Source organism: Crotalus tigris, unplaced genomic scaffold (assembly GCF_016545835.1).
Source record: "Crotalus tigris isolate CLP2741 ecotype Arizona unplaced genomic scaffold, ASM1654583v1 scf7180000017735.2152567, whole genome shotgun sequence".
Lineage (NCBI taxonomy): Eukaryota > Metazoa > Chordata > Lepidosauria > Squamata > Viperidae > Crotalus > Crotalus tigris.
Window position 1 is genome coordinate 2,117,062 of NW_024096601.1, and position 21,925 is coordinate 2,138,986.

The window sequence follows — 21,925 nt, forward strand, 5'->3', positions numbered from 1 at the left end:
TCCATTGGCAATGTCCATTTTGCTCTCCCAGTTCATGGGGACCTAACACTAACCCTAAGTGGGTTTTCCCCCTATATTTTACTAGGAAATAAAGATAGGGCAGGCTCCCAAACTCAGCACCTTCCTAAGTATACTGATGCACTATGAATCCATTGATGTCCATTTTGCTGTCTGAAAGATTCAGGAGCATGACTGAAATCATATTAGGCATGTGGAAGTCAAATAGGCTGTTCCCAGGATCCGAGTATGATACGTTAACTCTATATCAGGTAGAAACCAAGACACATTGAAGGGCAAGAAAATGGAATGTTCTCCGGTTTCAGAAATTGCACACTAATATCAAGGACATATACTATCATGCAGTAAAATTATCTCTCATGTTTGGTTATGTCAGCAAAGCACCAGAAATTCAAAAAATAAAACTACTCAAGCACACATAATGCCATGAAGGAGACTTGAACACAAGTTCAAGATTGCAAAAGTTTTTTTTTTTAAAAAAAAAGTTGCATCCAGGGATGGACATGCTCAACTCTCTCTCTCTCTCTCTCTCTCTCTCTCTCTCTCTCTCTATCTATATATATATATATATATATATATATATATATATATATATATATATATATATAACTGTCCTTCAAAATGTTTTTGGAAACAGAGATCTGACATTATATAAAGCTGGTGCTTCCTCTGTGAACCCTATTTTATATACAAAATGGGTACAACTGCCCTTATTTTATGTTACTGCTGCTATTTCATTGCCTTCATCCTCCTTTTCCCAAGGCCAGCCTGATGGGCTATTATGCTATAGAATGGCCACACAGTATGAAATTGTCAAGCTGCAAATCAGCAGCAGGGACTTTTTTAGCGGTCGTTGTAGTGCAAGACAACATTTTACAGTGGTAGCCAAGCTTGTGAAAGCATCTCTTTAATTCCAACTGTTGCAAGGATTTTTTAAAAAAAGACACGTTTATCATTTTCAAACATTTTTTTATCATTTAAAAACATTTTTTATCATTTGAAGTTGAACCAGGGGTCCCCAAAGAACAAGTTGGAACTGTAGTAAGTTCAAGAAATATACGGTTTTTGTTTTTTTTTTGACAAGCGGAAATAGGAACGAGAAACACAGTGGGATTCCTAATTTATAGCTTTCCCATAAACTTGATTTGGACATAACGGTAAGCATTTGCTGGTTAGCAAGCGAGAGTTACAGAGCAGCACTTCCTATTATGCTTGTTCTCGAATAAACCTTAAATTTTTAAAATCCCGAACTCGCCTTTTGCTGCAAATGAGTCCAGGGTGTGCCATATCATTATTTTAAAATGAAGGATTCTCCTTGCATACTCAGTGGAGATAATGCCTATTATGGGATGGCTCCAAGAGAGCTTTGCCACGTTAGATCCTTTCCAACAGCCATCAATGTGCTTTATCATGGAGAATGTCCTAAGATGCCACAACATGACCAAAGCATTTGGGGAAATTAAAATCTGAATTCCCAACAAAGCTTTGGATTAATGCTCAGCTAGGGGTGACAGGACATGGTGGGAATTCAGAAAGGATACCTTTCTCTGACCCAGCAGCCTAGCCGCAGGCACACATCAGGGTGTGCTGCAATAGTGTCTCAGATTGTGGCTGGCTGGAATGTGTGAAATTTGTAGGAAATCTGAGTCACAAGATATTTTCAACCCACAAACAGGGCTTATTAAGCACTGATGGACCAGCATGTTTGAGTTACAGCTTAGCAGCCAGGGTTTGATATGCTGCAATTTATATATACAAATATATTTTCTCTCTCTTTCTCTCTCTGCCTCTCTCATGCACATATTTAAATACCAAAGTAGCAGAACCCAATGCAAAGCTGATGAAGTAGGAAAAAAAAAAATCTATAAATACATACAGTTTGGACATGATAGAGCATCCAAATACATACAGTCTGGACATGACAGAACAAAATGAGGACATACCCTGTTCTGCAAATTCACAGAGAAATAAGCTGCCCAGGTGGGGAAGGTTTAAGGCACCCAGCACCAATTTTGTCAACTGAGCTCACCACGAAGAGGGAAAATAAGCAGCAACCGAAGCACCCTTAAATCTTCTTACAGCAAAAAAAATAATTGCTGTCTTCAGAAAAGCATTTCGAGTGGGCCAGAATGGGGGAACGAAAGAAATATTACCGACGTGTATCACTGGTAGTTGAAATCACCATTTCCCTTTGTTTTTCGAAAGAACTTCCCTCCATGACACACACAAAAACATGGGTTTGAGGCCTCCGTGCTTATCTTATCTAATTTCTATCGGATTAGTTTCTCTCAGGGAATTGACACTATTTGCCCCCTTAAACAGTAGCTGTTGACTCTGCAGCTTCCGTGCCACCCATGTTAGAGTTGGCATTAATCTATCCTTGGGTCCCAACTCCTGAAACATAAAGGAATCAGCCTTGGGACAGACGGGGCTGGCAGATTTTCACATCGTGTATTGGACACCAGCACTAGTAATATAACTTTATCAAATATATATATAGAGAGAAAGATATATATATATATATATATATATTTATATATATATTTACACGCTCATCCATATGAACAAAAAGAGGAACGCTGATTCCAGTCTTTTCCCTTCTATGCAAGTAAGAAAAAAATCTTGGGGTTGCCGAATCCCAGGGGAAGTGGGGCGCCCTTCACCGAGGTCCAGAATCTCTCCTCTTTTGTGCTTCTGACGGCCAGGAGGGTTCATGGCTGGTCACCTTCCACTCTTCGCTTGCGAACTGTCCAAAGGAGGAGGAGACGGAGCAGAGGGACAAAAAAGAGTAAAGCGAGAGGTAACTTTGGTGAGAACTCATCATGTTCCGTTCATCAGAAGGGAGGGATCACAGGTAGTCCTCAAACTTGTAACCATTCATTTAGCAAAGGTTTGAAGTTACACTGAAAAAGCAGCCTACTACCTATCCTTGCGCTTACGACGGCTGCAGCGTTCCCAAGGCCACATCATTGAAATATGGGAGCTTGGCAACCAGTAGGTATTGGCCACGGGGTCCTGGGCTCTCGTGGTCGCCATCTGGATCCTTTCCAGCTGGTTTCCGACAAACGAAGTCCAAGAGGGAAGTTGGGTTTGCTTAATGACCGTGTGATTCACTTAACAACCACAGGGATTCGAGGTCATAAAAATGGGTGTGACTCACTTTTAACCATCCCCTTTTGCTTAGCAATGGAAATTCTGCTCCCAAATGGACTCATAATGTCGAGGACTGCTTGTAATCAAAACCAATGGGATATTTGGGGGGGGGAGGACTATACCCCAAAAGGACAAGGAAATGGATGGAGTTGGGACAAAGAAAACCAAGTTAGATTTAGTTCAGCTTTAAACAAAAACACCGTTAATGTTTAAACAAAAATACTGTTAATATTTAAAACCAACAAAAGCTCACAATGAATTCCTATTTCCCCTCTTCGCCATCATTAAATGTACCAAACCTTTACAGTGATTTGGGAGAACGGCACTGTACTATTAAGCCCCAGGAAAGCTCCTGCATCTGTACACTCTGCCACCCATGCTCCACAGCCCTGCCATGCCAAAACCACGACGCTAGGAGCAGCTGAAACCGCACCCTGAACAGGAGAGTTGTGCAGGAACAAACGACAGAAAAAAGCAGAAGGAAAAATGCATGCAAGGCTTGTGAGAGGGAAGCATGCAGACACACAATCAGGCGACCTTTTCAAGAGATCTTTCTCCCTTAGCGCTTAATACCAAGCGGACATTTGCAAGAACCCCTTCAGAAGCTTCAGGGCTGAAGAGATGCAAGGAGGTCGGCAGAGGTTTTTACTCTCAGGCGCCAGGCTAAAGGTGGAAGAAGAAAGGGGGGAAAAAAGAGCAAAGTACTAGAGAGATTCCACAGTCCTGGAATTTGGGAGATGCAGAGGGGAGAGGAGGAGAGCAGAACGGGTCTCAGAAGCTGATCATTAAATCCCAAACAAACAAAAAAATTTAGATTATTTTGCTTTCCAGTTCAGAACGGTTGTGTGGAATAAGTTCAGTGTCCTCACTCAGATTCGAACGAGATGGGCATGAAAAGCTGCAGGCCTGCAGGATGCCACTGCTATGGCCACAGCTGTGAGCCGTAATTCAATGCTCTCATCAAGCATGATTTTTCATGTCACCTGAACTAGGACACTAAAGGGAGTATTTTCGGAATGAATCTATAGGTCTATCTTGAGTTTTTCCAGAATGCACTGAAATAGATACCATGCTTAGCTTAAACTCTTGCTTAAAAGAGTGAAAAGACTCTGCATTTGCTAATTCATATTATCCATGGAGATTCTCAATCATCCAATCAGGGATGTCCCAAAGCTGCTTTTTTCAAAAGCCAACTGGATTTTTTTCCTTGAAAACATTTTGCTTCTCGTCCAAGAAGCTTCTTCAGATCTGAAATATTTTCAAGGAAATGACCAAGAAAGTCCAGTTGGCTTTTGCAAAAGTGCCTTTGGGACAAATTCATATTGGGATTATTAGTAACTAAACCAAGTCTCCACCTCGTTTTGGGTGGGAAACCTTGATTGCTTGATTGTATTTAAGAAGAATCAATGAAGAAGAAAGCCATTCGGGAAACTGATTTATTTATTTTTTTAAAAAATGTGTGTGGTTTATTATTGCTGACTCACTTGAGAAGAAGTTCTGTATCACCCTCATTGTTTATGGCGGGGTAGGCAACCTTGGCTCTTTTATGATTCGTGGACTTCAACTCCCAGAATTCCTGAGCCAGCATGACTCAGCTTGGAAATCTCTCCTTTCCCCTCAGCATGGCTGGCTCAGGAATTCTGGGAGTTGAAGTCCACCAGTCATGAAAGAGCCAAGGTTGCCTACCCCTGCACAAGGAGAACTCCAGATTGGGAAAACTAACAACGATGACAAAATTCCGTAGATTGTCCAAAATGCTGAGTCTTCCCCAGAAGAAATGGAATCTTTCCCAAATATGAAACAACCAATTTCCAGATGGATTTTTTATTGGGTTTTTCTTTTTCTTTTTCTGGGCTCTTGTTTGCATTTAGATGCATTTTCCTTTGTTGTGTTTTTTTTTTTGTTTTGTTTTTCAATAGCACAATAAAAATCATTGCAGGAAATTGGATACATGGGGTTATTTTTTTTAAATTAACACATAACGTCTCTTTTTCAAGGATCTGTATATCTTTAGCAATTATGTGTCCCTCACTGATGTATGGTGGGTGCATTGAATTCCTCTGCACGAGTCATAAAAGTCCACGAGTCATAAAAGAGCCAAGGTTGCCTACCCTGCCATAGACAATAGGCTCCGGATTTCAAGCCGGATCGACGGGAGAAGAGTAGGTGTGAACTTGGAACCCAGCCTGCAGAGCAGGTGCTCAATGGGACCTTCCCACCTCAACCAGAGGGGGAGCCAGAGAGGCTGCCAACGGCTGTCCTTTCATGCCACTTTCTCCAAAGTGGCTCCCTCTAGTGTCTATGGCAGTGAACAACGGGTTCTCTTTGTGGATTCTGCTTCCGGAAATCCATTCTGAGCTCCGGCAACAAAAAATTAGCTACCGGTTCTGCCGAAGTGGTGCGAACCAGCTGAATCCCACCACTGGTCTATGGAGATTCTCAATCGTTCAGGTCACGGTTGACCCAAAGGTGCTTTTTCAGGAGGCAACTGAACTTTTTTCTTTTTCCTTGAAGACGTTTCGCTTCTCGTCCAAGAAGCTTCTTCAATTCTGACTGATATAAATCCTTCCATCACCCACCATCCAGTCAGAGCTGAAGAAGCTTCCTGGATGAGAAGCGAAACTTCTTTAAAGAAAAAACAAGAAAGTCCAATGGCCTCATGAAAAAAAGCACCTTTGGGGCTCTCGTCCTTCTTCCTTTTGTGGCACAGCTTATCTTACCTAAATCGTTGTTCTTTGTAATCGCGGCTGCTGCTCTGGTGCGGGGTCCTTGCTGCATGAAGTGATACCCAAACTTAAGGATCTTGGTGTTTTCCTCAAGCATCTTGGCTATCTCCATTTCTACCGGGGTCCCGAGCTGCTGCCTCTGTCAGAAATCATCCAAGGTAGAAATCAACAAATGCTGGTTTGTTACAAGAGAGTTGTTTGAAGCTGACGGGATGCATCAGTAAAAGCAATGTCAGGATTGGGAGATCCTTTTTCCTGGGCTCAAGCAAACTGCATGGCTTCCATGGCAAAGAGTTCTCATTGCCAAGGGCAAAATGAGTCATCTTTTAAGGTTAGGAACCATGACATATTAAGCTCAAAGACCTGCACCCCAAGCCGAGTCGTAGTATAGTTTGTTTGATTTGGGCTTGGAGGACTGTGTGGGCCCAACCAGTATGGTTCATATTAGGTGGAAAAACACTCAAAAAAGTGCTTTGGAGCATTCAGAACTTCAAGGGCAGGCAGCATCTCATTAAAGCGGCTGTATCTTTTTGCAGTGTTACGTTGGGGGAACCACCGCGGACTCACTAAAGCAGCCTTGTCCTTAACATGTTTCTGAAAAAGTTGGAAAAGAGAGGGGCTAGTGCAGGGGTAGGCAACCTTGGCTCTTTTATGACTTGTGGACTTCAACTCCCAGAATTCCTGAGCCAGCCATGCTGAGGAGATAGAGAGAGGTTTCCAAGCTGAGCCATGCTGGCTCAGGAATTCTGGGAGTTGAAGTCCATGAGTCATAAAAGAGCCAAGGTTGCCCACCCCTGGGCTAGTGGCTTGGATGGCCATTGTAACGTCAGAGAAGCAATATTGTGTTCTCTGAACACATCAAAGAAGGCTACACAAAGATTGACTTAGGAAGGCAGTCAGGCAAGATGGCTGATCAGTGGGAATCTCCTAGGCTGGAAGCCCTACGACTCTTGTAGTAAGGAGGAAACACGCTGGCCATACGAGAGAAGAGGGGGAGAGGGGCACCAGGCATCTACTTTACCCTCTACACCCCATTAAATCACTTCAGGATTCTTTGGGCTTCTTCGTTTGAAACTTGGCACAATTCCTACATCTGCCAAACCACAGCTGACCCAAAACCCTTTGCCCAAACTTCCAGAACATTTTGGATTGGAGACAAAGTCCACTTCCTAGCTCCTTCCCATTCCAACAACAACGAAGCCTTGAAGGAAAGAGACTTCCCCTTTTTTTTAGTAGACTGGTGAACAGCACCTTGCTTGTGTTTCCTAAGCACTTCTCCTGCAACAAGGCAGGAAAACAGCTCTCAAAAAATAGGCATCTTCCGGCTTCAGTTTTAAAGCAAGGCTTTGTTGGCCCACCTTTTAGACCCCTCTTTATGTAAGAAAGACATATAGATGTTACCTGGTTATCAATTTTGATCTCTGTCAAAGTTTCATTCTCTTTCACTGCCTCTACTAAGGCCAGAATGCCTGCGCCGGTGATGAAGTTTGACTCAACATTGAGGCTGTTCAGAGTCTGGTTCACTCGCAACATGTCTGCAAAAGCCTCGAGAGACAAAAAAGCAACAATGAAGTCCACACTGGACTGGATTCACAGCAGAAAACACCCATGCTTCTTTACATACTGCATAGCAAAGGAGAGAAAGAAGTTGCCCGTAGCTGGCATCTCTCAAAGCTAAAACTGCGATATCTGGGGCTGTCCTGTATTTGCAATGTCTCTCTTCCTGGTGCCTTCAAACGTTACATCAATGGAGAGTCTCAATCATCCAGGTCATGGTGGTCCCTAAGGCGCTTTCCCCAAAAGGCAACTGGATTGTCTTCTTGTTGTTTTTTCCTTCCCTCGAAAACATTTTGCTTCTCATGCAAGAAGCTTCTTTAGTTATGCTGAAGAAGAACCAAACTGAAGAAGCTTCTTGGATGAGAAGCAAAAGGTTTTCAAGAAAAGGAAACAACAACAACAAGACAATCCAGTTGCCTTTTGGGACTTCAAACATTGCCTTGTTTTCCTGAATGGCCCTGCTTTACAGAATTGGATAATAATAATAACAATAACAATAACAATAACAATAACAATAACAATAACAATAATAATAATAATAATAATAATAATAATAATAAGAAGAAGAAGAAGAAGAAGAAGAAGAAGAAGAAGAAGAAGAAGAAGAAGAAGAAGAAGAAGAAGAAGTAGTAGTAGTAGTAGTAGTAGTAGTAGTAGTAGTAGTAGTTGGAAGGGACCTTGGAGGTCATCAAGTCCAACACCCTGCTCAAGCAGGAAACCCTATACCATTTCACACAAAGGCTGTCCAGTCTCTTCTTAAAAACCTCCGGTGACAGAGCATTCACCGCTTCTGGAGGCAGGTTGTTCCACTGGTTAATTGTTCTAACTGTCAGGAAGTTTCTCCTTAGTTCTAGGTTGCTTCTCTCCTTGATTAGTTTCCATCCGTTGATTCTTGTCCTGCCTTCAGGTGCTTTGGAGAATAGCTTGACTCCCTCTTCTTTGTGGCAGCCCCTGAGATACTGGAACACTGCTATCCTGTCCCCCCTCGTCCTTCTCTTCATAAAACTAGACATACCCAATTCCAGCAACTGTTCCTTATATGTTTTAACCTCCAGTCCCCTAATCATCTTTGTTGCTCTTCTCTGTACTCTTTCTAGAGTCTCAACATCTTTTTTACATTGTGGTGACCACCGTGGCTTGGTGATACATTACTAACTTGCCTCTTAAGTTTAAATATTAGTCTGAAATTAACCAAATAGCTTTGTCCAAGCCAAACAAAAGTCAGACTTTCACATTCGTGACAACTCCTCAACTTGAGGGATCTGACCAATGGGAGAAAGCTTAAGCAGATTTGGCCAGCCTCTTCTTAAGGACCAATCACAGAACTGGCTCATTACAGTACCTTGGACCACATGCTGGGATCTCCTCCTGATCGGATCTGAACCACCAGTTACAGTTGACTCCCCAAGGAATCCAACACCCACAACAGTGTTAAGTGTTTAAACCAGGGGTCTTCAAACTTGGCAACTTTAAAACTTGTGGACTTCAACTCCCAGAATTCCTCAGCCAGCAAGGGCTGGCTGAGGAATTCTGGGAGTTGAAGTCCACAAGTTTTAAAGTTGCCAAGTTTGAAGACCCCTGGTTTAAATAGACATAAACAACTGTTGAGTGGGCTGGACCTTTCTCTCCCATCTCCAATGATCTCATATAAAGACATAGTTGTGAGTGCCAAATTTGCCTCTTTGCTTACAACGGCAACGGGGTCATTGCTCCGAGTGGCTGCAAGGCTGAAGCTCTTCACGTAGGTGTTCGTTTCCAGGGCTTTGGCAAATTCTTTTAGGGTTGGAATGGGAATGTTCTGGAAGTCAAGCAAAAAGGCAAGCTTGTGAATATTGACTGAAACTCTTATTACAGTAAAAGGTGCTGTTTACTTTTCTAAATGGTGCAAAGAATCTGTGTATTTACAGCTTCCAATATTCTCTTCCAACACATGACAGCAGAGGACCAGCCTAGCAACTATGGCCCCATTATCACCCTCATAAATTTCAATTCTATGAATTCTATAATTATGATGCTCTGCCCTAAAAGGAATATTTTACTCCAGGGGTTCCCAGCCGGGGGGTATTCGCATCCCCTGGGGGTGAGACAATATTCCAGGGGGCGTGGAAACTTGGATTTAGTTTCAAAATTATAGCGTATGTCAGGGGTCTTCAAACTCGGCCCTTTTATGACTCATGGACTTCAACTCCCAGAATTCCTCAGCCAGCGTGCCTGGCTGAGGAATTCTGGGAGTTGGTCCATGAGTCATAAAAGGGTCGAGTTTGAAGACCCCTGGTGTATATGCATATATTCACATCTGCATATATTTTGTAAGGGGTGCGAGAATATATCAGAAGCCTTATAGGCGTGCGGGCTATAAAAAAGGTTGAGAACGGCTGTTTTATTCATTCTACTCAATTCTTACCTTGATATTGTTCAGGTTTATTTCAACAAGGCGAGGATCGTTATTTTTAACCCTCTGCAAACAGTCTTCCACATTGGTGGGATTTGGCGGTTCATCAAAGAGTGGGACTATCTTTTCACCTTTAACTACATCTGAATTAAGAGGTAAAAAAAAACATGCATTACAGACACTCATTATATATTTTCGTTACAAGTAAAGTCCCTGCTAAATCAAATCTTCGTACAACTAATACAGAATGGGACTTTTTAAAGTAGTATATGACCCATATTGTTCACGCTCACGCATCGCTGCATTATTACCGTACCAACTCAGAAAGTGAAGAGCAAGTTAATGAATTATTTTAAAAGATAATACATTTCTTTCAGGGTAACCAATTTCTAAATCGCATCCTGGGACAGATTGTCAATAGTTAAGTCAACGGGACTTCTCCAAACGCTGACATCCAATTTTTAAATAGGCAGTAAAGGGAATTTAATTAAGTTTACGGAGGTAACCCTATGAAACATATTTAATTAACGGAGTTTTCATTCAAATTTAATTTAATCAGACACTTGTTTTGTGCGTCTGCTTAGGCTGGCCCCACCTATGTGTTGAGAGCGCATTGACCCGCTCAACAAAAAGCTGCACTCTTCATCTTCAGATTTTCAAAGTGGACACTCACTTGTGAAGCTCTCATTGCCAACACCGTTGCTGCTTCCCACAATATCGTGAAACTGAGAGCTGCTTATCAAGTTGTGCATTCCTAAGATGGCTGGAATTAAAGAAAAGAGGGTGGGGAAGGCATAAATCTTTATTGCACTTTATCCTTTCACTTTAAACAAGGCACAAAGGGGCAATCAAACTTCCCGTTTCCCATGATTACTTCTGCTAGTGGTGAGAAAGGAAAAGGGAAAGAGAAGAGGGTGACTGCAGCCAAGAAATTAAAAGACGCTGGCTCCTGGGGAGAAAAGCTATGGCAAATCTAGACAGCATATTCAAAAGCAGAGACGTCACCCTGCCAACAAAAGTACGTACAGTCAAGGCCATGATTTTCCCAGTTGCAATGTATGGCTGTGAAAGTTGGAGGATAAGAAAGGCTGAGCGCCAAAGAATTGAGGCCTTTAAACTATGGTGCTGGAGAAGACTCCTGCGAGTCCCCTGGACTGCAAGGCGAGCAAACTGGTTAGTCCCGGAGGAGATCAACCCTGACTGCTCTTTAGAAGGCCAGATCCTGAAGTTGAAACTCAAGGACTTTGGCCACCTAATGAGAAGGAAGGACTCACTGGAGAAGGGCCTAATGCTGGGAAAGATGGAGGACAATAGAAGAAGGGGACGACAGAGAACGAGGTGGCTGGATGGAGTCCCTGAAGCAGTAGGCGTGAGCTTCAATGGACTCCAGAAGATGGTAGAGGACAGGAAGGTCTGGAGGAACGTTGTCCATGGGGTCGCGATGGGTCGGACATGACTTCGCAACTAACAACAACAAGCAGCAAAATGGACAGATCCCGTCAAGAATATTTATATACCGGCATTTGTATCCTCGATAAGCAAAACAATTAAGCAACTCACTCCTCTGCTCCGAACAAAAGCCCCCTCCCACTGTAAGACATTCACAAATCTGACAGACCTGCAAGATCACACAATTCTGTGTCACTGGCGCTGGTCAGCGCCTCCTCCAGTTCTGGATCAAGCGTCACTTTTTCTTCTGTGTAAGATTGTACTGGTTTCTGTTTGGGGATGAAAACTTTTCCTGTTCAAGGGAAGATAAAAACATACAATTTAGGACAGTGGTTCTTCACCTTTTTGAACAAATCGCCCCCTTGAGCCAATGAGGAAGTTGTCATTGCCCCCCTCCCCCAACATAACCTCTCAATCACAACATAGGAAATAATTCAATTTATGCAAACACTTTTTTTGTTTTCTTTAAAATTGTCATCAGGACATATCGATGCAAATAATTTATTTCCAGTCTTTTTCCCATATCTCAACTGTATGAAACATTTTGGTGCCACCCGTCACTTTATTCCCAAACTTCGTGATGCATGTATTTCATTATTATCTTATTTATTCAAGACACTTAAATGTACTGACCACTGAAAACAAAATTCAATTGCAAGAAAGTGAAATGCCCGAAAAGAAAAACAGTAACATTTAATGATGGAATTACAAGTGAAATTTAAGACGCAAAAAGAAATATAAAAAGGGTAGAGGCTGCTGCGCAACGCGCATGAAGATAAGCAATGCGTATTCACATATGTACGGCGTTCTGTACTGAAGCTGGTTGGAGGAACATTTGAAAACACAATTCAATCCACTAATAGCGAGCGATCTGATGTTTTTGTACGACAGACAGACAGCCATTCACTGTATGAAAAAGTCTCAAGTGTCCCCAAAACTTCTCACTCCATCGCCCCCATATCGCCCTCTTTTTGTTCCATTGCCCCCCTGAAAAACGAAATCGCCCCCTGGGGGGCAATATCGCCCAGGTTAAGAACCACTGATTTAGGATGGCCTCAGTGCTTTGTTCTGAACAGTTGGCTCTAAAGCAGAAGTAACCTGATACCTCTGTTTGGGAATGCCGTTCTTATCAGCACCAGGAAACGTTTCTTCAGCAACCAAATACTTTTGAGACCGGATTTTGGATGGAAATTCAAGTCCCAACTTAGCCATGAAAGCCGGCTGGGTGACTTTCGTCCAGTTTCTCTCTCTCTCTCAGCCCACCCCACCTAACAGGGTTGTCGTTATGGGGAAAATAGGAGGAGGTAGGGGGGATCTGTTTGCCGCCTCGCACTATTTGTAAAAATAATAAAGGCCAGATGCAAATAAATAAAAGAAGTAAGAGTTTTAAATTGTAGAGCGGCAGAAATAAATACGTTTAACGGTAAGAATAAGTCAACGGTGGAAACAACAACGCAGGAAAATAGTGCTTCTCCTGTTCACTGAGTGTGCTTGGTTAGAGGGACAATTTATTTTGAATTTCTGAACAGCCTCTTCCAACTCTATAATTGTACTATCTATAATCATACCACACTCTATCATTATACCACATACACACTTCCCAGAATAAAGTGTAAGTATATCTATGTGTGTTTAAATCTTACTTTACTTAGCTGTATGTATGTTTACACTTATAGGTTGCCTCTAAAAAGTGATTTTTGTCTATGTACTCAGGCATCTGTCTAGGCACCTACAGGAAGACAAAATGTAGATATTTTAAACGATACCAAACTAGCCCAAAATAGGAAACAGAATTGCACAAACAGCTGTGGCTCTCCTTATTTAACTCCCTTCAACATCTGGTTTCTGTTTCTTTTACATTTACTTGCACATCGTCACAAGCCTTGGCAGCTCTAACCTGGATTATTATTATTATTTTAAGCTGAAACGTCAGAACAAACATTTGCAGCATCTGGAATCTATTTCAGCAATAATGCAATTAATGGAAGACAGAAGGCGACTCCAAGGTTGGGGTTTTCTTGGGGGGGAGGGGCAAAAAGAGCCCTTGGGTGGCACACAAGTGTCACAAATAGCTGGTTGAATAAACCATGATTAGCTCGAATCACGAGGCTTGTGTCGTGTCAAGCCATCAACCGCCATTGATCAATGATCAGGGCAGGATTTTTTTTCCCCCAGCACTTTGAGCAAGTGAACAAAAAATTGTGCCAGTCTAGATTGCATTTGACCCATGCTGCTATATTTCATGGGGATCAATCTAGGATTGGTATCTTTAGGACAGGAGCCAAACAGAGTTTACACAAAATGTGTTGCAACTGTCTCTGTGGTTTTATTTAAAACAGGGGTCTTCCAACTTGACCCTTTTATGACTTGTGGACTTCAACTCCCAGAATTCCTCAGCCAGGCACTTTCATTTAAATAAATGAAAAACCCTCAAGGCTGAAACGTCCAGGCTGTTTATTTCACTCGCCTCCCATTCTTTGTCAGCTCCAAATGATGTGTAATCCACCTGTCACTTTGCTAACAATATAGGAGACTTGGCCAAGGCACAATTGAAGAAATTAAATTTTGAACAACAACCCCTCCCAAAAAAACCCCTAGTGTTTCACAATCTCAACTTAAGATGTGTGGACTTCAACTCCCAGAATTCCCCAGAATCCCCCATTAATTCTGGGAGTTAAAGTCCACATACCTTAAACTTGCTGAAACACTGTTCTAGAACAAAGCAAGCATTCTCCATCATTGGTTCATTAATCAGACTTTCCTGCTTTTCACCTTGGCTCCAAATACAAATACTTAGCAATAGCAAAGCTTTATGATTTTTTTTTAAAGTAAACAAAAGAGTAAAATATTTTGTCAGCTCTGTTTAGAAGTAACTTTTGCGGAGATTGGACGATTCGTTTCGAAGCGCAGCAGGCTAACCTCATCTGAACCAGATTCAAACCCAAGATGGGCTATTGTTCTCTTCCAGATGCTGTGACTCAACTCCTAAGAATGCAAGGGAGCTGCTCCCTCTGTAAAAAGAGCCCTACCTGAAACCTAAGTTTGTTTAATCGAAGCTAGCAAGATTCTTCTCGCTTCGGCCTGTCTTTAGAGAAAAATTCAGATGCCTTTCCAGGTAATGAGCAAACACTTTAAGGAAAAATCTGAAGCTTATTGTTTACTGACTCCAAAGATGTTTTTTTAAAAAAAAAAAAAATCCCTACCCTCTATGGCCTTTGGAAATAATGACTTAACAGTTGGCAGACGATCAAAAAGCTCGTGCAGATTCTTCCTTCTTGATGCATAAGCCACACAAGCATTGCCCAGAGAACACATCTGCACAGGCGTTCACAAAAGCCGTGGACGTTTTGATGATAATTTGGGAACACTGCTATTATTTACTGAGGAAGCTGCTCAGAGAAACGAGAACCAGTTTTGCTCGGCTGGGAAACCAGAAAAAAAAAATACATCGAGATTGCCTCAACGTTTGTGCACTGACGATTGCTTGAGTGCAACGAAGGGCATCAAAGCAACGAAGAGAGATATCCAAAGTATTAGCACCAGGGAAACTCCCCCCCCCCGTGCTAATTGGGGTTTGTCAAGCAAGTGTTCTGGTTTGTTCCATATATTATGCTGAACTATAAACCATGTCTAACCAAAGGAATAGAAGGGGGCCAGGTTGTTCACCAAAACACCAGAGGGAAGGACGAGAAACAATGGTTGGAAACTGACCAAAGAGAGAAGCAACCTGGAATTAAGGAGGAACTTCCTGACAGTGAGGACAATCAACCAGTGGAACCAGGGATAGGAACCTTGGCTCTTTTATGACTCGTGGACTTCAACTCCCAGAATGGCTGACTCAGGAATTCTGGGAGTTGAAGTCTACGAGTCATAAAAGAGCCAAGGTTGCCTACCCCTGGACTAGACATTCACCTGTCTGGGACAGTATAGGTTCTCCTGCTTGAGCAGGGGGCTGGACTAGAAGACCTCAAAGGTCCCTTCCAGCTCTATTCTATTCTATTCTATTCTATTCTATTCTATTCTATTCTATTCTATTCTATTCTATTCTACTCTACTCTACTCTACAAATTCTATTCTATTCTACTCTACTCTATTCTACTCTACTCTACTCTACTCTACTCTACTCTACTAATTCTATTCTATTCTATTCTATTCTATTCTATTCTATTCTATTCTATTCTATTCTATTCTATTCTATTCTATTCTATTCCATTCCATTCCATTCTACTCTACTCTACTCTACTAATTCTATTCTATTCTATTCTATTCTACTCTACTCTACTAATTCTATTCTATTCTATTCTATTCCATTCCATTCCATTCCATTCTACTCTACTCTACTCTACTCTACTAATTCTATTCTATTCTACTCTACTCTATTCTACTCTACTCTACTAATTCTATTCTATTCTATTCTATTCTATTCTATTCTATTCTATTCTATTCTATTCTATTCTATATTCATCAAAAACCTGAGTTGGCTGGTTTCATGCAACGCACAAAGCTCAAATCAAATCCCATTATCCACCCAAACAGAAATGAGATAAAATTCAGCAACGAGTCAATTCAGGGTTTAGCTAGACTCCCAGACTGAAGCCATTGTAATATTCTACCCTACTGTCCAATTGTAGAGATAAGGATCCAGTAGTTCTCTACTATTGGGACCACCACTTCCAGCCAATATAGCTACTGATCGAGAATGGGAGCTGCAGTTTGAATCTTCTGCAAGCCGGCTGGCTTTATTTTATTTTTATTTTATTAGCATGTGCATTAATTTTATTAGCATGCACATATAAAGCTTTATAACATGCCTAGAATATTTTCTCCTTGAGAAAGATCACTAGCCTTGACCTAAAGACATTAGTCGAATAGAATAGATCTAGAAGGGACCTTGGAGGTCTTCTAGTCCAGTCCCCTGCTCAAGCAGGAGAACCTATACCATCTCAGACAAGTGACTAGCCTCTTCTTAAAAACCTGCAGTGATGGGGCGCCCTCGATTTCTGGAGGCAACTTCTGTTCCACTGGTTAATTGTCCTCACTGTCAGGAAGTTTCTCCTTAATTCTAAGTTGCTTCTCTCTTCATCCAGTTAAAGGAGGTTCACAGAGACGAACCCTTATAGAAACACACATACAGAGGTCACAATTCAACACGATGCCATCCAGCAGTGCCATCCTGAGGTGTTGACCGTCCAAGGAATTATGGGAGTTGAAGAGGGAGTGAAGCTATTCTCCAAAGCGCCTGAAGGCAGGACAAGAAGCAACGGGTGGAAACTCATCAAGGAGAGAAGCAACCTAGAACTAAGGAGAAACTTCCTGACAGTTAGAACAATTAACCAGTGGAACAGCCTGCCTCCAGAAGCTGTGAATGCTCCAACACTGGAAGTTTTTTAAGAAAAGACTAGATAGCCATTTGTCTGAAATGGTGTAGGGTTTCCTGCCTGAGCAGGGGGTTGGACTAGATGACCTCCAAGGCCCCTTCCAACTTTATTGTTGTTGTTGTTGTTGTTATTATTAACTCCAAGGCTTCTGGTCACACCAGGGTAGAGAAAGGGGACCTCAAGATTAGTTCACAAGTGATTGGCTGGAGTTGAAGGTGTGTTTGGGAGACACGGCACCACTGAGCTAATGTCAACAGCAGCAACCACTGATCCACTTCCATTTTAGGCGAGTCTGGGCGCACCCTTCATGAGAAGCAGTTAAGCAAGGCACTTCCATCCATCATCAACTTTCCAAGCCAAAGTCAAATCTCCGTGTAGCGCCGGAAGCGATTAAGCGGCTTCAGACCAGTTGCATCACTGGGCGACCACACCTATCTCAAAATTGCACCATCAGAGATACAGAGGAAGCTGTTACACATGATACTATTCTAGTATTTGAGGGGCTGCCACAAGGCAGAGGGGGGTCAGGTTGTTCACCAAAACACCAGATGGAAGGATGAGAAACAATGGTTGGAAACTGATCAAGGAGAGAAGCAATCTCGAATTAAGAAGAAACTTCCTGACAGTGGGGACAATTAACCAGTGGAACAGCTGGCCTCCAGAAATCGTGGGCGCTCCATCACTGGAGGTTTTTAAGAAGAGACTGGACATTCACCTGTCTGAGATGGTGTAGGTTCTCCTGTTTGAGCAGGGGGCTGGACTAGAAGACCTCCAAGGTCCCTTCCAGCTTCTATTCTATTCTATTCTATTCTATTCTATTCTATTCTATTCTATTCTATTCTTCTATTCTATTCTCTTCTCTTATTCCATTCCATTCCACTTCTCTTATTCTATTCTATTCCATTCCATTCTCTATTCTATTCTATTCTATTCTATTCTATTCCATTCCATTCTCTGTTCTGTTCTGTTCTGTTCTGTTCTGTTCTGTTCCGTTCCGTTCCGTTCCCTATTCTATTCTATTCTATTCTATTCTATTCTATTCTATTCTATTCTATTCTATTCTATTCTATTCTATTCTATTCTATTCTATTCTATTCTATTCCATCCCATCCCATCCCATCCTTCTCATCAGACATGGTCCACCTAACCTAGTTTTACCAACACAGACCAGGGTTGTCTGACTGGGGTCATGGCCAGTTTTTTTTCCCAGACTACCCATTTGAGAACTCAGCGACCTCTTAGCCACAAAGCTGCCCTTGTCAGTTCAGTGAAAATTTACATCACAAATGCCATCTTGTGAAAGGAAACTCTGTTGCATCAGCTCTCTTTGCGGGCAACAGTGGCTCATTGTTCCTTTCCCCCAAACTGGAACAAGAGGAGAAAAGGGTCAAGCCTCTGCGTAGCAATGCTGGATTTAAAGAAAAAAAAAAAAAGGGTTGATCTTTTGGAAAGATGGGGGGATTTTTTTGGCCCATTTCTTTTTTTTTTTAAACTCCAGCGAAGCTCATTGTGCAGGCTTTCTATTACCACAACCCTCACTCAGAACCTCTGGGGCTTTCGCCCTACCCATGTTTCCCTGAAAATAAGACTGGGTCTTATATTTAGTTTTGTTCCAAAAGAGGAAGTAGGGTTTATTTTTCCGGTTAGGGCTTATATTTGGGGAAATATGGTACTAAATGTCCGACTGGCTCAGTGGTTCTCAACCTTTTTAATGCCGCGACCCCCAACCGGTCGTAAGTCAAGAACTACTCAACTGGTACAGCACCGTTTGCAGAATGGGACTTTTGGCGGGCTCAGCAGGGCAGAGACAGCCTGGACAATTCCTATTGGCTTTTGAAAGCCAATAAAATTAGACTCTATTCAAGAGAGCCTATTCTATTGGCTTTCAAAAGCCAATAGAATAAAAGGGAGTAGCACAGCTAAGGAAAAGGGGGAAAAAAATGGCGGACTGCGTTGTTTGGCGACCCCCGTGAAATGGTCGTTCGACCCCAAATGGGGTCCCGACCCGCAGGTTGAGAACCACTGGTCTGGCTGATGTTCTTAACTGGGGCTTATTTTGGGAGTGGGGCTTATATTACGAGCCCCCTGAAAAATCAGGCCAGAGCTTATTTTCCAGCTGGGTCTTATTTTGGGGGAAATACATTAATACAACTCCTTCCCCCTACTAGAACAGGGGTCCTCAAACTTGGCTACTTTAAGACTTGTGGACTTCAACTCCCAGAATTCCTTTGCTGGCTGGGGAATTCTGGGAGTCGAAGTCCACAAGTCTTGAAGTGGCCAAGTTTGAGGACCCCTGTACTAGAATGAAGGGATTGGACAGGAGGAGGGAACTTCCCTCCTCTCAGCCCAGCCTACTTCACAGGGCTGTTGTTCTGGGAATCAATTGGAGATGGAATTGTGCTGCCGAGAACTCAAGAGAGGGAAGGCAAGAGAAACATGAAATATGCCTTCACACTTTGGGCATATAAGTGGGTGGTAAAATAAAAGTTAAAATTAAAAATAAAATAATAAAATAATATAAAATAAAATAATAAAATAATATAAAATAAAATAATAAAATAAATATATATATTAAAAATAAAATAAATATATATATAAAAAATAAAATAAAATAAAAAAATAAAATAAAATAGGTTAAGTGTGATTCTGAGGGAACTCAGCCCCCCCCCGGGCTTGTTAATTATGGGGGGGGGGGGAACATCCAATTGATGGTGGCTTAATAAGCCCAAAATAGCTCAGTCTGATAAAGGCAGCCCTCAACTTAGAACCAAAATTACAATGGTGCCGAAAAAAGTTGACTCAGGATTGATCCTCACACTTATGACTGCGACAGCTTCTCCGCAGTCATGGGAATCAAAATTCGGCAACCAGCATGGATTTGCAATGGTTGCAGCATCTTGGGATCCCGCGATTGTCATTTGTGACCTTCCCAGTTGGCTTCTGACAAAGGCAACCAAGGAAGTTGATTCGCTTAATGACCACAGCAAAAAAAGGCCATTCAATCAGGCATGACTCATTTTACAACTGCCTCGTTTAGCAATGGAAGTTACGACCCCAACTGTGGTCGTAAAGTGAGGACCACCTGCATATGAATCCAGCCTGCGAGTGGGGACAGAGAGAAAGGAAGCGGAGCTTGGATGAGCCAAGTTGCTCAGTGGAAGCCACTACCTTTCTTTTCTCCCGTGTAAGGCACAACGTCCTCGACGTCTTTCTGCTCCAGGGCTTGTTTCTCCAAAAAGGAAAGCAGCTTCTCTCGGTCAAAAGGCCCACCGGGTTTGTTCAAAGTCTGGTCCTTCTGCCGGAATCCCGCAGGCAACAAGGCATTCTGTGAAATGAAAAGAAGAGTGAATCTTCTTGCACTACCGCAGGGAGTGAACCAAAGGGCCAGCCTTATTCTGAGGCTGCTCAGTATAAAGCCTCAAATGTATCATGAGAAGGAATTGGAATCAGAGGCTTTGGTGCTGAGGAAATATCTCCTGCCCATTCTCACTGGCAGGCCGACAGAGGCATTCATGAAATGTAATGTGTCACGGTAATGATTTAAAAGCTAACCAGCTGATGTAAGATGTAATGTTGGGAATGACTCAGCAGGGTCTGTGTCCCTTTAAGGGCCAGCTGGGTCTGTATCTCTTTAGGAGCCTTGTATAAAAGGGAAGGCTCTGCAAATGTGTTCTCTCTCTCTTCTGTTTCCTGCTGTAACTGCTGTGTGTTGGAGACTGCTATATTAACAGGTGTATGTATATTGTTCTTGGTGTATGACAGTGATGGCGAACCTTTTAGAGACCAAGTGCCCAAACTGCAACCCAAAACACACTTATGCATCGTCGGGTGCCGGGTGGGTGTGGCCCATTGGGTGGGTGTGGCCCATTGGGTGGGCGTGGCTGCGGTGGTAACAGCAGACTGGGTGGGACTAAAAAGTTCAATCAATCAATTCCAACTTGACAAGATCTTGTTTTTTCCCCACGAGAAGGTGAAATTGAGTGATTGAACCTTTTTTTTTGTACACTGCGGCAGAGGCCTAAAGCGAAAAGGTTTTATAAAACCCAGCTGAAGGCCTAGGACCAGGGCGATGGCACGCGTGCCCACAGAGAGGACTCTGAGTGCCGCCTCTGGCACCTGTGCCGTACATTCGCCACCACTGGTCTATGATATTGTAGCTAGTGTAAGATAAATCATCATTTAATATAGACCAGTTTAACTCCTAATAAGACTGTGCATGCTCTGACATAATGCCATTCCAGATGTTGCTCAACCACCGCTTCCAACAGACAACAGGGCCAATGGTGAGAAATGCTGGGCGTTGTAGTTCAACCACAGCCAGGAGACCATAAGTTACCGTGTGCTTTACAGAACTGCCAGGCGCGAACAACCAGACTCACATTCAAACTAGCTACTTCATTGTTCTCTGCCCATAATACAGGAATCTCTCCAGATTGGCAGCTTTCACTGGGAAAGAGCAGATAAGGCTGTAAGGCAGAGTTTCTCAACTTTGGCAACTTTAAGACGTGTGGACTTCAAGTCCCAGAATTCCCCCAGACAGCATGGGGAATCTGAGAGTTGAGGTCCACACATCTTCAATCTGCCAAGGTGGGAAACCCTGCTCTATGGGATTTAAGTCAGAGCTAACTCTCTTGTGCTTACATAGTGAGTCTAGGCTGATTCCTCACTTGAACCCTTCCTCCATCCAGAAACCTCTGGAAACACTATAGAAATGCTAACAAAGCACTGGAGCCACATGTACGCACCTCTGGATCAAGGTCATCCAGGACAGTTTCCAGTTGCTTCAGTTCTTCTTCCGTCAACTTGCCCAAAATTTCATCTTCATCAAGTTCCCTGTATTTGTCCAAGTCTTTCCGGAAAGGGAGTGCCATCACTCTGGCAGACCAACGTTCAGTAGCTTGACCAACTAATAGCAAGACCAAGGTCTTAGCTTTGAGTTTTTAACTGGAAGGACAGAAAGGGGAAAAATAAATGTACTCATAGTCTTGAACCTTTTGCAAAGTTCCACAAACTGGGTGTAATTCATATGAGCAACTCGTCTGAAGGCGCAGGAGAAGTTATCTACAACTGCTTAACGCTATGCTGATGGTTAAGTATGCCTCCCAAAACTTAAGACGATGCACAACAATTATCGGATGGTGGGCATGTATTTATCCCAAGCATTATTAACATGCATCTAGAACAGCCTTGATAAACTTTAAGGTGTGGGACTTCAACTCCCAGAATTCCCCCTGTCAGCCACAGAGAAGATG

At 42.6% G+C, this 21,925-nt stretch overlaps 1 protein-coding gene across 2 annotated transcripts; it reads right to left on the reverse strand.

Annotated features, from left to right (window-relative positions):
- Positions 1–909: 909 nt before the first annotated feature.
- LOC120306404 (tropomodulin-3-like) lies at positions 910–21,652 on the reverse strand. Of its 2 annotated transcripts, none has more exons than XM_039339604.1 (9): positions 21,419–21,652; positions 19,842–19,998; positions 11,465–11,587; positions 10,520–10,609; positions 9,859–9,989; positions 9,145–9,252; positions 7,299–7,442; positions 5,892–6,036; positions 910–2,764 (listed from the first exon to the last, which is right to left on the reverse strand). In XM_039339604.1, exons 1-9 carry the CDS (start codon positions 21,542–21,544, stop codon positions 2,730–2,732), a joined length of 1,059 nt encoding a protein of 352 aa, XP_039195538.1. In that variant the 5' UTR covers positions 21,545–21,652; the 3' UTR covers positions 910–2,729. The 2 variants fall into 2 exon arrangements, with proteins under 2 accessions (XP_039195538.1, XP_039195539.1); XM_039339605.1 differs by lacking the exon at positions 910–2,764 and adding an exon at positions 2,773–3,834.
- Between the last annotated feature and the right edge of the window lie 273 nt (positions 21,653–21,925).

Bases quoted from the DNA above. Each gene is read 5' to 3' on its own strand.
- LOC120306404 (XM_039339605.1), bottom strand. From the start codon at position 21,544: ATGGCACTCCCTTTCCGGAAAGACTTGGACAAATACAGGGAACTTGAT. The intron at 19,999-21,418 runs GTGCGTACATGT...TTCATTTCACAG, and splicing joins TGGATGACCTTGATCCAGAG to AATGCCTTGTTGCCTGCGGG. The intron at 3,835-5,891 runs GTAAGATAAGCT...TTCCACCTTTAG, and splicing joins TACAAAGAACAACGATTTAG to CCTGGCGCCTGAGAGTAAAA.